The 14,955-nt window shown below is 39.1% G+C and overlaps 1 protein-coding gene across 1 annotated transcript in view; it reads right to left on the bottom strand.

The window, feature by feature from the left end:
• ERICH2 (glutamate rich 2) overlaps nt 1-14,955 on the bottom strand; it is a 207,089-nt gene that overhangs the window by 54,940 nt on the left and 137,194 nt on the right. The window contains exons 8-9 of the mRNA XM_053698424.1: nt 6,363-6,420; nt 5,003-5,074 (exon numbers count right to left, since the gene is read on the bottom strand). Coding sequence (XP_053554399.1) covers nt 5,003-5,074; nt 6,363-6,420 — 130 coding nt within the window. The remainder of the gene's footprint in view (nt 1-5,002; nt 5,075-6,362; nt 6,421-14,955) is intronic.

Here is a 14,955-nt window from a genome sequence, read left to right as displayed (position 1 = left end):
TTTTAGGGGGATATCTGTGTGTGCAGGTGACTATTACTGTGCATAATTATTAGGCAACTTAACAAAAAACAAATATATACCCATTTCAATTATTTATTTTTACCAGTGAAACCAATATAACATCTCAACATTCACAAATATACATTTCTGACATTCAAAAACAAAACAAAAACAAATCAGTGACCAATATAGCCACCTTTCTTTGCAAGGACACTCAAAAAGCCTGCCATCCATGGATTCTGTCAGTGTTTTGATCTGTTCACCATCAACATTGCGTGCAGCAGCAACCACAGCCTCCCAGACACTGTTCAGAGAGGTGTACTGTTTTCCATCCTTGTAAATCTCACATTTGATAATGGACCACAGGTTCTCAATGGGGTTCAGATCAGGTGAACAAGGAGGCCATGTCATTAGATTTTCTTCTTTTATACCCTTTCTTGCCAGCCACGCTGTGGAGTACTTGGACGCGTGTGATGGAGCATTGTCCTGCATGAAAATCATGTTTTTCTTGAAGGATGCAGACTTCTTCCTGTACCACTGCTTAAAGAAGGTGTCTTCCAGAAACTGGCAGTAGGAATGGGAGTTGAGCTTGACTCCATCCTCAACCCGAAAAGGCCCCACAAGCTCATCTTTGATGATACCAGCCCAAACCAGTACTCCACCTCCACCTTGCTGGAGTCTGAGTCGGACTGGCGCTCTCTGCCCTTTACCAATCCAGCCACGGGCCCATCCATCTGGCCCATCAAGACTCACTCTCATTTCATCAGTCCATAAAACCTTAGAAAAATCAGTCTTGAGATATTTCTTGGCCAAGTCTTGACGTTTCAGCTTGTGTGTCTTGTTCAGTGGTGGTCGTCTTTCAGCCTTTCTTACCTTGGCCATGTCTCTGAGTATTGCACACCTTGTGCTTTTGGGCACTCCAGTGATGTTGCAGCTCTGAAATATGGCCAAACTGGTGGCAAGTGGCATCTTGGCAGCTGCATGCTTGACTTTTCTCAGTTCATGGGCAGTTATTTTGCGCCTTGGTTTTTCCACACGCTTCTTGCGACCCTGTTGACTATTTTGAATGAAACGCTTGATTGTTCGATGATCACGCTTCAGAAGCTTTGCAATTTTAAGAGTGCTGCATCCCTCTGCAAGATATCTCACTATTTTTGACTTTTCTGAGCCTGTCAAGTCCTTCTTTTGACCCATTTTGCCAAAGGAAAGGAAGTTGCCTAATAATTATGCACACCTGATATAGGGTGTTGATGTCATTAGACCACACCCCTTCTCATTACAGAGATGCACATCACTTAATATGCTTAATTGGTAGTAGGCTTTCGAGCCTATACAGCTTGGAGTAAGACAACATGCATAAAGAGGATGATGTGGTCAAAATAATAATTTGCCTAATAATTCTGCACTCCCTGTGTATATATATATATATATATATATATATATACACACACACTGTATATACATATATATATATATATATATATATATATATATATATATATATATACAGACTAGCAAGAAATAAGCACTTTCTGGTTTTGTAAAACCAATAGTATATTTAACTAGCGTGTTGTTTCAAAGTATTCACCCCTTCCCTTATATATTAAGGGGCAACCAGAGACGTGGACTCCTTGCTCAATGTGCTTAGAGGAATATGGCTAAAATTCACTTATGAAGCCAAAACAATAGTCTGGGGTTGCTGTGTTACTTGTTCAGAGAGGATTTGCCTGGTATTTCGGCACTGGACTGACCGTAATAGGCGGGATGAGACTGATATACTACAGAAAAGCAGGTGGTAAATCACCATAGAACAGGCTAACAATGTTATTGAACTGGATGTTCGTTCATGTGAGTGCGTTTCTCTGTGTGTATAAATTCAGTAGGTGTTGTTCTCTAGTTTTATCTGCTGTGAGTGGAACTAGACCAATCAATAAGGTGTCATGACCCACAAAAGAGATTCACACCAGCCACCTACTTGGTATTTTGTGTACACCCTGTCTGATGGTCTAATGAAAGTCTGATGTAATTGTAAGTTTAAAATTATGTTAATAGACAATTTTAAGCCAATATATTGTGGTGGTTCCCACCTTTTCACTTATAATGTTTTAGTAAATAGTTATTGAGATGAGGTCAAGGTTCCAGCAAATGGGCAATGGTAACAAACAGATGCTTACAGCAATTAATGAAACTTTGAATATGACTCAGGAACAGGCGTTAGCTAAAAAGATTAAGGAAACAAGTTCAGGTTGTCTGATCTTTTCCACCACATTTAATCCTGAAAAAGAGACCTCATATATTAAGGGAACTTTGGAACATTGTGTCAACAGATACACCAATTGCTGGCTTTAGGAGAGAACATTGTTTGATGGACATGCTTTTATGTCCTGACTTTAAACCCAGCTATATGCAAAAAACATGGTTAAACACCACCAAGTTGGGTTGTTTCTGTTGTAGTGGATGTACAACCATTGGTGGTTTAACCAAGAGTAAATCATTTACACATCCTTGGAGAAATAAAAAGTATGACATTAGATATTGGGTAACATGTACCACTTTGTATATTGTTTATATGCTGCATTGCCCATGTTATAAATTATTTGTGGATAAGACCAAAGATGACTTGCATACTTGGATGGCTAACCACCTGTCTGCTATCTGGGCTGCCATTATATCTGGCGAGCAACCGGGGGCTAGACATTTTGCACAATTTCACCATTCAGTGTTAGATTTGAGGTTTATTATTGACTATAAATTATAGAAAGAGACAAGGTGTATTTATAACCTTGAAACAAAAAGGACTAAATACCCAGTTGAATATCCAGTGTTTTCTATAGGCAACATGATATCTAAAATCTAATTGATATAGCTGGTAGAATATATAAGAATTTTGAGATCTTCTAGGGATTAAGTATTATTTATTTAATAATGAAATAAAGAGATTTATTTCCATATATAAGTTTTGCGAGATAGCTCTATTATAGGTATTAGCCCTTTAAGTTTGATGTGCTAATATGAAATTTGATGGAGGAAACATATGTGCTGGGTTTGAGTGGCTAGATATTATAGATGTTCATATTTGTACTTTGAATGTTTAATATAGCTTACACTAACAGTGATTGAATATATTAAAATAGTTGTATAAGATAGAATATTTACATTTTTCTAGTGCTGTTTTTAGATTACTTTTCACTTTGATTTAGTTTGGCCACCTGGGGCTCCATACTTTGAGGCGCATGCACAGTTGCACACTGGGGACGCTGTGGAGCTCAGGGGTGGGATGCTCTTGACACAAAGGAATGGAGAGCACATAAATATAAGCAAGTAGTTTGTTTTTATTATGTCTGAGGACAGGGGGGACATTATATATACACACAGAAAAAGTCCAGCAGTCACTCACAAGCTCTCAACTAAGATAAAAAGCAGCAATGGAAGAATTAGTTACCGCATCTGGCCAAATGGGAAAAGCCCAGGTACCTCGTCAAGGTTTCTTCCAAATAAACCTGGGTCCCTAAACAGCCACACAATGCAGGCTCACAATCAAACAAATCAGCCAAATAAAGACAAACTTTTTTTACTGAATCTGTGATATTGTCTTTTCATATTGGGAAGGAGCCGGTAACCTGCAATATACACTGTGAGTAGATATTCACCTTTGTATGGTGTATTGTCTGATATTTCAGCACCACTATTTTGCACCTAGAGTTATACAACCGAGAAAGGAAAGGAAGATACCAAAGACTGATACAAGCTGAACCAGCGCCTCCAGCTAGCACAGCTCACAATCAAACAACTGTGAAAAAAACAACTGTGAAAAAATGGAGGGTGCACAGGCTTATGTAATTTCCCCAAACATATACAAAACATGGGTGGGGTCAGCACTCTCAGGCCGGACCGGGTACACATCCTATGACCCTGCAACATGCACAGCCCTGGGTACAAACCAGCACTCTCAGGAAGCTGCACTGTCACCAGAGTCACATAAGCCTGTGCACCCTCCATTTTTTCACAATTGCTTTTTTCACAGTTGTTTGATTGTGAGCCTGCATTGTGTGGTTGTTTAGGGACCCAGGTTTACTTGGAAGAAACCTTGACGAGGTACCTGGGCTTTTCCCATTTGGCCAGATGCGGTAACTAATTATTCCATTGCTGCTTTTTATCTTAGTTGAGAGCTTGTTAGTGAGTGCTGGACTTTTTCTGTGTGTTTATATTAAAATATTTTTTTGTAATTTTCCCTGTTTGGGCCTTGCACCCAGGCCTGACTGGGGTTAACTGCCTGTGACTCTGGTGACAGTGCAGCTTCCTGAGAGTGCTGGTTTGCACCCAGGGCTGTGCATGTTGCAGGGTCATAGGATGTGTACCCGGTCCGGCCTGAGACTGCTGATCCCACCCGTGTTTTAAATATATAAATATATAAATATATAATATGTTAGTACTTGAAATTGTGCAGACTATATTCATTATCATAATTATGTGTAAATAAGTTTTGCATTTTGTAAAAGAAATTGGCAGCAAATCCATAAAATAATATATAATATAATAAAAAAAGAGAGGGGCAATAATTTCTTATAAATAATTTATAAACCCCCAACAACCCCCACCCCCAAAATAAAACCCCCCAACAACCTACCCACACCACCACCAAATTTAAAAGTAAAAAATCAGACAGGACCTGAGCTTAAAAATTCACACTAGTTATGGTAAAAATGTTCCCACTGTCTGCGTACATTTTTAGACACTGAAAGTATAATCTAAGAACATTTGCGTCCATACGCCATAATTATAAGCGGAGTAATTTCTTTGCGTTTCTCTTTGAATAAGCGAAAAAATACACTGACATCAGGCATATGGATTTGTATTTCTAAGCGAAACCATCTTAAAATATGCTGAAAGCCTTTTTGAATAGAGGCAATAGTAATTGTGTATAGAAAGAAGTGGTGCATGTGGAGAGTCTCATATGTACACCTTATTTTTAATTATTGCACTTCGAGTTCTATGTACTTACCTAATTTCAGCACCTGGTCAATAAGAGGAGAAAACTCTTTGGCTTCTGGATTATCTGGTTCATACAGAAGTACTAAAATGTACAAAGATAAGTTTTACAGTGTGTATACATATTACTGTACAAGCAACATTATATGCATTTAAGTATGAGTTTGAGAATTTTCAAAGACAGACTCGCTGATGCTACACAAAAATAGGGGCAAATTAGTCAACACATATAATTACATCAGTTTCTAGGTGCTTTCAACTCCAAGCTAGGCCATAAATCTATTCTCTTCCCGCCAAACCTACACCCTTCTTGATTCATCACAAGCCCATTAAAATCATTTGAAGATTAAAGTAACAGGAATATGAATTATAGAATTTTCACTGCACACAAAGAATATATATCATTAGATCAGTAGAATTTTACAGACAAACTGACACACAATCAAAAAAATGAGAATTTTAGAAAGATACAGTGGAAGAAATGTAATTATGATTTAGGAAACAAATACAGGAAATATCTGATCTGTGTAAGAGATTTCAAAGGGTACAGAAATGAAGGACTCCAGTGTTAAAAACGGTCTAGTAAAAAAAGCTACCATTTACATTAAAGGGACAGTGTACTGTAACATAGTTTTCCCTTTAAATGGACATTGTACTATAAAACTTGTTTCCCCTTAATTTGTTCCCAATGACTTCTTAAACTTACTGCAGTGAATTAAATGCATGAGAAATTGTTTTGTCATATATATTTCTGTATTTTTTTTCCTCTCATTTAGACCATCCACTAAGAAATACCTATTGCAATGGGCTGAGCATCCAAGTTAAGCAGACCTGCTAATGTTATTTATGTTAGCTATTGAGATAGTAATTATGGGGGGGGGGGGTGAATAAACACAAACAGCTATTTCACAAATAAAATCTGTCTCCCTCATATCCCCACTGGGAGATTAATCGGTGCTATCATCTCCTATTTACATAGCTTTTCTATAAAGAAAACATTTGTTACTCATATTTCACTGTAGGTTGGGATGCAACAGGCAAAAGTAGCTGTTTCAAATAACAAACAAAGGCAAAGTAGCTGTTTCAAATAACAAACAAAGGCAAAGTAGCTGTTTGTAGACAATTAAATACACTCCTGCAGGTAAAATGGACCATTGGGAACACATTAAAAGGGGAGAAAATGTTAGAGCACAATGTCCCCTTAATGTGCTTCTAAGGACTTGTTATACCATGTTGCAGAGTATTATTTGTATGGAAAATTTGGTTTATTTTTCACAAAACATAATGTACACGCTAATTTTATAAAGCTTTGGCACTTCCTAGATAGATTTATTAGCTTTACAAGGGATACATCACTAATAAATAATACATACTCATCTGGCAAAGTTTTTGTGCAACTTTAAAATCTTCATCCATCACAGATTTCAGAAACTGTGGGGGATAAAAACATGTTTATATTTTAGAAAACATTTTATTGTTATTGTAAAATTGTTATATTGCACAATACAAATACAATAAATATACATCTCTGACATTGGTGTGATAAATTTAATACACATGATTCAGATAGTGTGTGCTATTAAAATAATGTACTTTATGGCCACTTTGTATGGAGTGTGCACATGAGCACTATGTGGCAGCGGTGTGTGTAGCAAGGTTATAAAGCAAACTTGCGTGTGCACTTCCTTCATCCACACTATGGTAAACTAAAGGCTGTGACACACTGCAAGCGATGCGGCGCGAGGCAAAGCAGCTGCTTCTACACACTGCGCGTCGCTCTGCTTGCAGTGTGTCACAGCCTTAACACTAAGACCTGTGCAAATCCAAGCTTAGTGTGCTGAACTTTCTCAAGAAGAAATATGACTCCAAAAAGAGCCGAATGCTACGAGCAGCCGCCACCTTCTGTATTCAGCTGCCGAATGCACAAGTCTAGTGAAAAGGCCCACCTAAGATGGAGGGTATTCCTTTTAATATTAGAAACTTGTGCAATGTTACCCCATTGAAATACAATTACTCCCATGGAGCATCAAATTTTATCCTATGTATGCAATCATTTTTAAACAAGGAACAAAAAAAAAAAAAACAAAAAAAACCCCACCTTGATAATAAACCTATAGGAGCTGGGGGATTGTGAGTATATTGAACATGTGTATGCAAATTATTATATGTATGTAGCAGTAGCAGACCTGCTCAACAGAGACCCCTGGAGCAAAAAAATGTTTGGCTCCCCTAAAGATAACTCAGTAGAAAGCAACAGTAATACTAATTATATAACATGTACTAATACTTACTTATATAATAAATAATAATATACATGCTCCTCTGTATAATGATTTTGAGGATAGATGCACTTGCAACCTGCACTAATAAAAGGTTCCCCTGAATTAGGACACATTCTGTACATGCCTATTGTATAGACTGGCTGCATTGCACCGCGCCCCAAGCACTTGGGCCCTGTAGCAACTGCACCTGCTACACCAATGGTAGTTATGCCCCTTGTATGTAGTACACTGATAAATACTACAATGTGTGCATTTTGTCTGCATTGCACTATGTAGAATGTGCTTTTTTATTGACAGCTTCTCAATACTTCTACTTTTATAGCAGATGTAAGTTTAAATGACAGCATTTAAAAATGTCTGTTTGATACCTGGTATAAATTATGTTTTTTACTTCTAATATTGCAACCACATTGTAACAAGCATGTTCTATATGAATTACAAGTTTGTTACAGTGTTGTCGCATTATTAAAACATGTTCATTACAGTGTGAATTTACATCGGCTATAAAAGTAGAATTATTGACAAGCTGTCAATACACACATTTTACATAGTGCAAAGCTGAAAAAACACACGGCTAGATTACGAGTTTTTGTCGGTAATGGGTGCTAACAAGCCTCTTTTTCTCAACGCTCACTTAAGACAACGCTGGTATTACGAGTTTTCTGCAAGCCGGCGTTAGCCTCAGAAAAGTGAGTGTTGAGCAAAATTTAGCTCCACATCTCACCTCAATACCAGCGTTGCTTAAATCAGCGGTAAGCTGGCTGAACGTGCTCGTGCACGATATCCCCATAGGAAACAATGGGGCTGAGCTGGCTGAAAAAAAACCTAACACCTGCAAAAAAGCAGTGTTCAGCTCCTAACGCAGCCCCATTGTTTCCTATGGGGAAATACACGTTATGTCTACACCTAACACCCTAACATGAACCCCGAGTCTAAACACCCCTAATCTTACACTTATAAACCCCTAATCTGCCACCCCCTGACATCGTTGCCACCTGCATTATATTATTATCCCTTATTCTGCCGCTCCGGACACCGCCGCCACCTACATTATACTAATGAACCAACAAAATCTACTGCCCCAAACATCAGCGAACCCTACATTATATTTATTAACCCCTAATCTGCCCCCCCCATGTCGCCGCAACTATATTAAATTTATTAACCCCTAATCTGCCCTCCCAACGTCGCTGCAACTATATTAAATTTATTAACCCCTAATCTGCCGCCGCCAACGTCGTCGCCACTATACTAAATGTATTAACCCCTAAACCTAAGTCTAACCCTAACCCCCCTAACTTTAATATAATTTAAATAAAACGAAATAAACTAACTACAATTAAATAAATTATTCCTATTTAAAACTAAATACTTACCTATAAAATAAACCATAAGATAGCTACAATATAACTAATAATTACATTATAGCTTAGGGTTTATTTTTATTTTACAGGCAACTTTGTATTTATTTTAACTAGGTACAATAGTTATTAAATAGATATTAGCTATTTAATAACTACCTAGTTAAAATAAAGACACATTTACCTGTAAAATAAATCCTAACCTAAGTTACAATTACACCTAACACTACACTATAATTAAATTAATTCCCTAAACTACCTACAATTAAATACAATTAAATTAAAGAAACTAAAGTACAAAAAACAACAAACACTAAATTACAGAAAATAAAAAAAGAATTACAATTTTTTTAAACTAATTACACCTAATCTAATCCCCCTAATAAAATAAAAAAGCCCCCCAAAATAATAAAAATCCCTACCCTACACTAAATTACAAATAGCCCTTAAAAGGGCCTTTTGCGGGGCATTGCCCCAAAGTAATCAGCTCTTTTACCTGTAAGAAAAAATATACAATACCCCCCCAACATTAAAACCCACCACCCACACACCCAACCCTACTCTAAAACCCACCCTATCCCTCCTTAATAAAACCTAACACTACCCCCTTGAAGATCACCCTACCTTAAGACGTCTTCACTCAGTCGGGCACAGAAGTGGACCTCCAGAGGGGCAGAAGTCTTCATCCGATCCGGCAAGAAGAGGACATCTAGACCGGCAGAAGTCTTCAGCAATCAGCCAACAGAATTGAGCTTGCATTCTATTGGCCGATTGGATCAGCCAATAGAATGGGAGCTCAATCCTACTGGCTGATTGCATCAGCCAATAGGATTTTTCCTACCTCAATTCCGATTGGCTGATAGGATTCTGGAAGAAGATAGAAGATTCCGCCTGGATGAAGATTTCTGCCGGTCTGGATGTCCTCTTTTTGCCGGATCGGATGAAGACTTCTGCCCCTCTGGAGGTCCACTTCTGTGCCCGGCTGGGTGAAGACGGCTCAAGGTAGGGTGATCTTCAGGGGGTTAGTGTTAGGTTTTATTAAGGGGGGATTGGGTGTTTTTTTTTTAGAGTAGGGTTGGGTGTGTGGTTGGTGGGTTTTAATGTTGGGGGGGTATTGTATTTTTTTTTACATGTAAAAGAGCTGATTACTTTGGGGCAATGCCCCGCAAAGGCCCTTTTAAGGACTATTTTTAATTTAGTGTAGGGTAGGGAATTTTATTATTTTGGGGGGCTTTTTTATTTTATTAGGGGGATTAGATTAGGTGTAATTAGTTTTAAAAATTTTTAATTCTTTTTTTATTTTCTGTAATTTAGTGTTTGTTTTTCGTACTTTAGTTTCTTTAATTTAATTGTATTTAATTGTAGGTAGTTTAGGGAATTAATTTAATGATAGTGTAGTGTTAGGTGCAATTGTAACTTAGGTTAGGATTTATTTTTAATTTTATTATAGTGTGCGATTGGGGGGGGCCTCGGTTTAGGGGTTAATAGGTAGTTTATGGGTGTTAGTGTACTTTTTAGCACTTTAGTTAAGAGCTTTATGTTCCGGCGTTAGCCCATAAAACTCTTAACTACTGACTTTTAAATGTGGTAGGAGTCTTGGAGGTAGAGGGTCTACCGCTCACTTTTTCCAGCGATCGCAATACCGGCGTTAGGCAAATCCCATTAAAAAACATAATTTATGTAAGAACTTACCTGATAAATTCATTTCTTTCATATTAGCAAGAGTCCATGAGCTAGTGACGTATGGGATATACATTCCTACCAGGAGGGGCAAAGTTTCCCAAACCTTAAAATGCCTATAAATACACCCCTCACCACACCCACAATTCAGTTTAACGAATAGCCAAGAAGTGGGGTGATAAGAAAAAAGTGCGAAAGCATATAAAATAAGGAATTGGAATAATTGTGCTTTATACAAAAAAATCATAACCACCACAAAAAAGGGCGGGCCTCATGGACTCTTGCTAATATGAAAGAAATGAATTTATCAGGTAAGTTCTTACATAAATTATGTTTTCTTTCATGTAATTAGCAAGAGTCCATGAGCTAGTGACGTATGGGATAATGACTACCCAAGATGTGGATCTTTCCACACAAGAGTCACTAGAGAGGGAGGGATAAAATAAAGACAGCCAATTCCTGCTGAAAATAATCCACACCCAAAATAAAGTTTAATGAAAAACATAAGCAGAAGATTCAAACTGAAACCACTGCCTGAAGTACTTTTCTACCAAAAACTGCTTCAGCAGAAGAAAACACATCAAAATGGTAGAATTTAGAAAAAGTATGCAAAGAGGACCAAGTTGCTGCTTTGCAAATCTTGATCAATCGAAGCTTCATTCCTAAACGCCCAGGAAGTAGAAACTGACCTAGTAGAATGAACTGTAATCCTTAGAGGCGGAGTTTTACCCGACTCGACATAAGCATGATGAAATAAAGATTTCAACCAAGATGCCAAAGAAATGGCAGAAGCTCTCTGGCCTTTTCTAGAACCGGAAAAGATGACAAATAGACTAGAAGTCTTTCGGAAAGACTTAGTAGCTTAAACATAATAATACAAAGCTCTAACAGCATCCAAAGAACGCAATGATTTCTCCTTAGAATTCATAGGATTAGGACATAATGAAGGAACCACAATTTCTCTACTAAGGTTGTTAGAATTCACAACCTTAGGTAAAAAATTCAAAAGAAGTTCGCAGCACCGCCTTATCCTGATGAAAAATCAGAAAAGGAGACTCACAAGAAAGAGCAGATAATTCAGAGACTTCTGGCAGAAGAGATGGCCAAAAGAAACAAAACTTTCCAAGAAAGTAATATAACGACCAAAGAATGCATGGGTTCAAAAGGAGGAGCTTGAAAAGCCCCCAGAACCAAATTCAAACTCCAAGGAGGAGAAATTGACTTAATAACAGGTTTTATACGAACCAAAGCTTGTACAAAACAATGAAATATCAGGAAGATTAGCAATCCTTCTGTGAAAAAAGAACAGAAAGAGCAGAGATTTGTCCTTTCAAGGAACTTGCGGACAAACCTTTATCTAAACCATCCTGAAGAAACTGAAAAGTTCTCGGTATTCAAAAAGAATGCCAAGAAAAAATGATGAGAAAGACACTAAGAAATATAAGTCTTCCAGACTCTATAATATATCTCTCTAGATACAGATTTACGAGCCTGTCACATAGTATTAATCACAGAGTCAGAGAAACCTTCTTTGACCAAGAATCAAGCGTTCAAACTCCATACCTTAAAATTTAAGGATTTGAGATCCTGATGGAAAAAAGGACCTTGCGACAGAAAGTCTGGTCTTAACGGAAGAGTCCACAGCTGGCAAGAGGCCATCCGGACAAGATCCGCATACCAAAACCTGTGAGGCCATGCTGGAGCTACCAGCAGGACAAACGAGCATTCCTTTAGAATCTTGGAGAATACTCTTGGAAGAAGAACTAGAGGCGGAAAGATATAGGCAGGATGATACTTCCAAGGAAGTGATAATGTATCCACTGCTTCCGCCCGAGGATCCCGGGATCTGGACAGATACCAGGGAAGTTTCTTGTTTAGATGAGAAGCCATCAAATCTATTTCTGGGAGTTCCCACATTTGAACAATCTGAAGAAATACCTCTGGGTGAAGAGACCATTTGCCCGGATGCAACGTTTGGCGACTGAGATAATCCGCTTCCCAATTGACTATACCTGGGATATGAACCGCAGAGATTAGACAGGAGCTGGATTCCGCCCAAACCAAAATTCGAGATACTTCTTTCATAGCCAGAGGACTGTGAGTCCCTCCTTGATGATTGATGTATGCCACAGCTGTGACATTGTCTATCTGAAAACAAATTAACAACTCTCTCTTCAGAAGAGGCCAAGACTGAAGAGCTCTGAAAATTGCACGGAGTTCAAAAATATTGATCGGTAATCTCACCTCCTGAGATTCCCAAACCCCTTGTGCCGTCAGAGACCCCCACACAGCTCCCCAACCTGTAAGACTTGCATCTGTTGAGATTATAGTCCAGGTCGGAAGAACAAAGAAGCCCCCTGAACTAAACGATGGTGAACTGTCCACCATGTCAGAGAGTGTTGTATAATCGGTTTAAAGATATTAATTGAGATATCTTTGTGTAATCCCTGCACCACTGGTTCAGCATACAGAGCTGAAGAGGTCGCATGTGAAAACGAGCAAAGGAGATCGCATCCGATGCGGCAGTCCTAAGACCTAAAATTTCCATGCATAAGGCTACCAAAGGGAATGATTGTGACTGAAGGTTTTGACAAGCTGATATCAATGTTAAACTTCTCTTATCTGACAAGGACAGAGTCATAGACACTGAATCTATCTGGAAACCTAAAAACAGAATTTATGTTTACCTGATAAATTACTTTCTCCAACGGTGTGTCCGGTCCACGGCGTCATCCTTACTTGTGGGATATTCTCTTCCCCAACAGGAAATGGCAAAGAGCCCAGCAAAGCTGGTCACATGATCCCTCCTAGGCTCCGCCTACCCCAGTCATTCGACCGACGTTAAGGAGGAATATTTGCATAGGAGAAACCATATGGTACCGTGGTGACTGTAGTTAAAGAAAATAAAATATCAGACCTGATTAAAAAAACCAGGGCGGGCCGTGGACCGGACACACCGTTGGAGAAAGTAATTTATCAGGTAAACATAAATTCTGTTTTCTCCAACATAGGTGTGTCCGGTCCACGGCGTCATCCTTACTTGTGGGAACCAATACCAAAGCTTTAGGACACGGATGAAGGGAGGGAGCAAATCAGGTCACCTAAATGGAAGGCACCACGGCTTGCAAAACCTTTCTCCCAAAAATAGCCTCAGAAGAAGCAAAAGTATCAAACTTGTAAAATTTGGTAAAAGTGTGCAGTGAAGACCAAGTCGCTGCCCTACATATCTGATCAACAGAAGCCTCGTTCTTGAAGGCCCATGTGGAAGCCACAGCCCTAGTGGAATGAGCTGTGATTCTTTCGGGAGGCTGCCGTCCTGCAGTCTCGTAAGCCAATCTGATGATGCTTTTAATCCAAAAGGAGAGAGAGGTAGAAGTTGCTTTTTGACCTCTCCTTTTACCGGAGTAAACAACAAACAAGGAAGATGTTTGTCTAAAATCCTTTGTAGCATCTAAATAGAATTTTAGAGCGCGAACAACATCCAAATTGTGCAACAAACGTTCCTTCTTTGAAACTGGTTTCGGACACAGAGAAGGTACGATAATCTCCTGGTTAATGTTTTTGTTAGAAACAACTTTTGGAAGAAAACCAGGTTTAGTACGTAAAACCACCTTATCTGCATGGAACACCAGATAAGGAGGAGAACACTGCAGAGCAGATAATTCTGAAACTCTTCTAGCAGAAGAAATTGCAACTAAAAACAAAACTTTCCAAGATAATAACTTAATATCAACGGAATGTAAGGGTTCAAACGGAACCCCCTGAAGAACTGAAAGAACTAAATTGAGACTCCAAGGAGGAGTCAAAGGTTTGTAAACAGGCTTAATTCTAACCAGAGCCTGAACAAAAGCTTGAACATCTGGCACAGCTGCCAGCTTTTTGTGAAGTAACACAGACAAGGCAGAAATCTGTCCCTTCAGGGAACTTGCAGATAATCCTTTTTCTAATCCGTCTTGAAGGAAGGATAAAATCTTAGGAATCTTAACCTTGTCCCAAGGGAATCCTTTAGATTCACACCAACAGATATATTTTTTCCAAATCTTGTGGTAAATCTTTCTAGTTACAGGCTTTCTGGCCTGAACAAGAGTATCAATAACAGAATCTGAGAATCCTCGCTTCGATAGAATCAAGCGTTCAATCTCCAAGCAGTCAGCTGGAGTGAAACCAGATTCGGATGTTCGAACGGACCCTGAACAAGAAGGTCTCGTCTCAAAGGTAGCTTCCAAGGTGGAGCCGATGACATATTCACCAGATCTGCATACCAAGTCCTGCGTGGCCACGCAGGAGCTATCAAGATCACCGACGCCCTCTCCTGATTGATCCTGGCTACCAGCCTGGGGATGAGAGGAAACGGCGGGAACACATAAGCTAGTTTGAAGGTCCAAGGTGCTACTAGTGCATCCACTAGAGCCGCCTTGGGATCCCTGGATCTGGACCCGTAGCAAGGAACTTTGCAGTTCTGACGAGAGGCCATTAGATCCATGTCTGGAATGCCCCACCGCTGGGTGACTTGGGCAAAGATTTCCGGATGGAGTTCCCACTCCCCCGGATGCAATGTCTGACGACTCAGAAAATCCGCTTCCCAATTTTCCACTCCTGGGATGTGGATAGCAGACAGGTGGCAGGAGTGAGACTCCGCCCAT

Source organism: Bombina bombina, chromosome 1, assembly GCF_027579735.1.
Source record: "Bombina bombina isolate aBomBom1 chromosome 1, aBomBom1.pri, whole genome shotgun sequence".
Classification (NCBI taxonomy): domain Eukaryota; kingdom Metazoa; phylum Chordata; class Amphibia; order Anura; family Bombinatoridae; genus Bombina; species Bombina bombina.
Note: the sequence above shows the minus strand (reverse complement) of the source record. Positions and strands in the feature narration are given on the sequence as shown.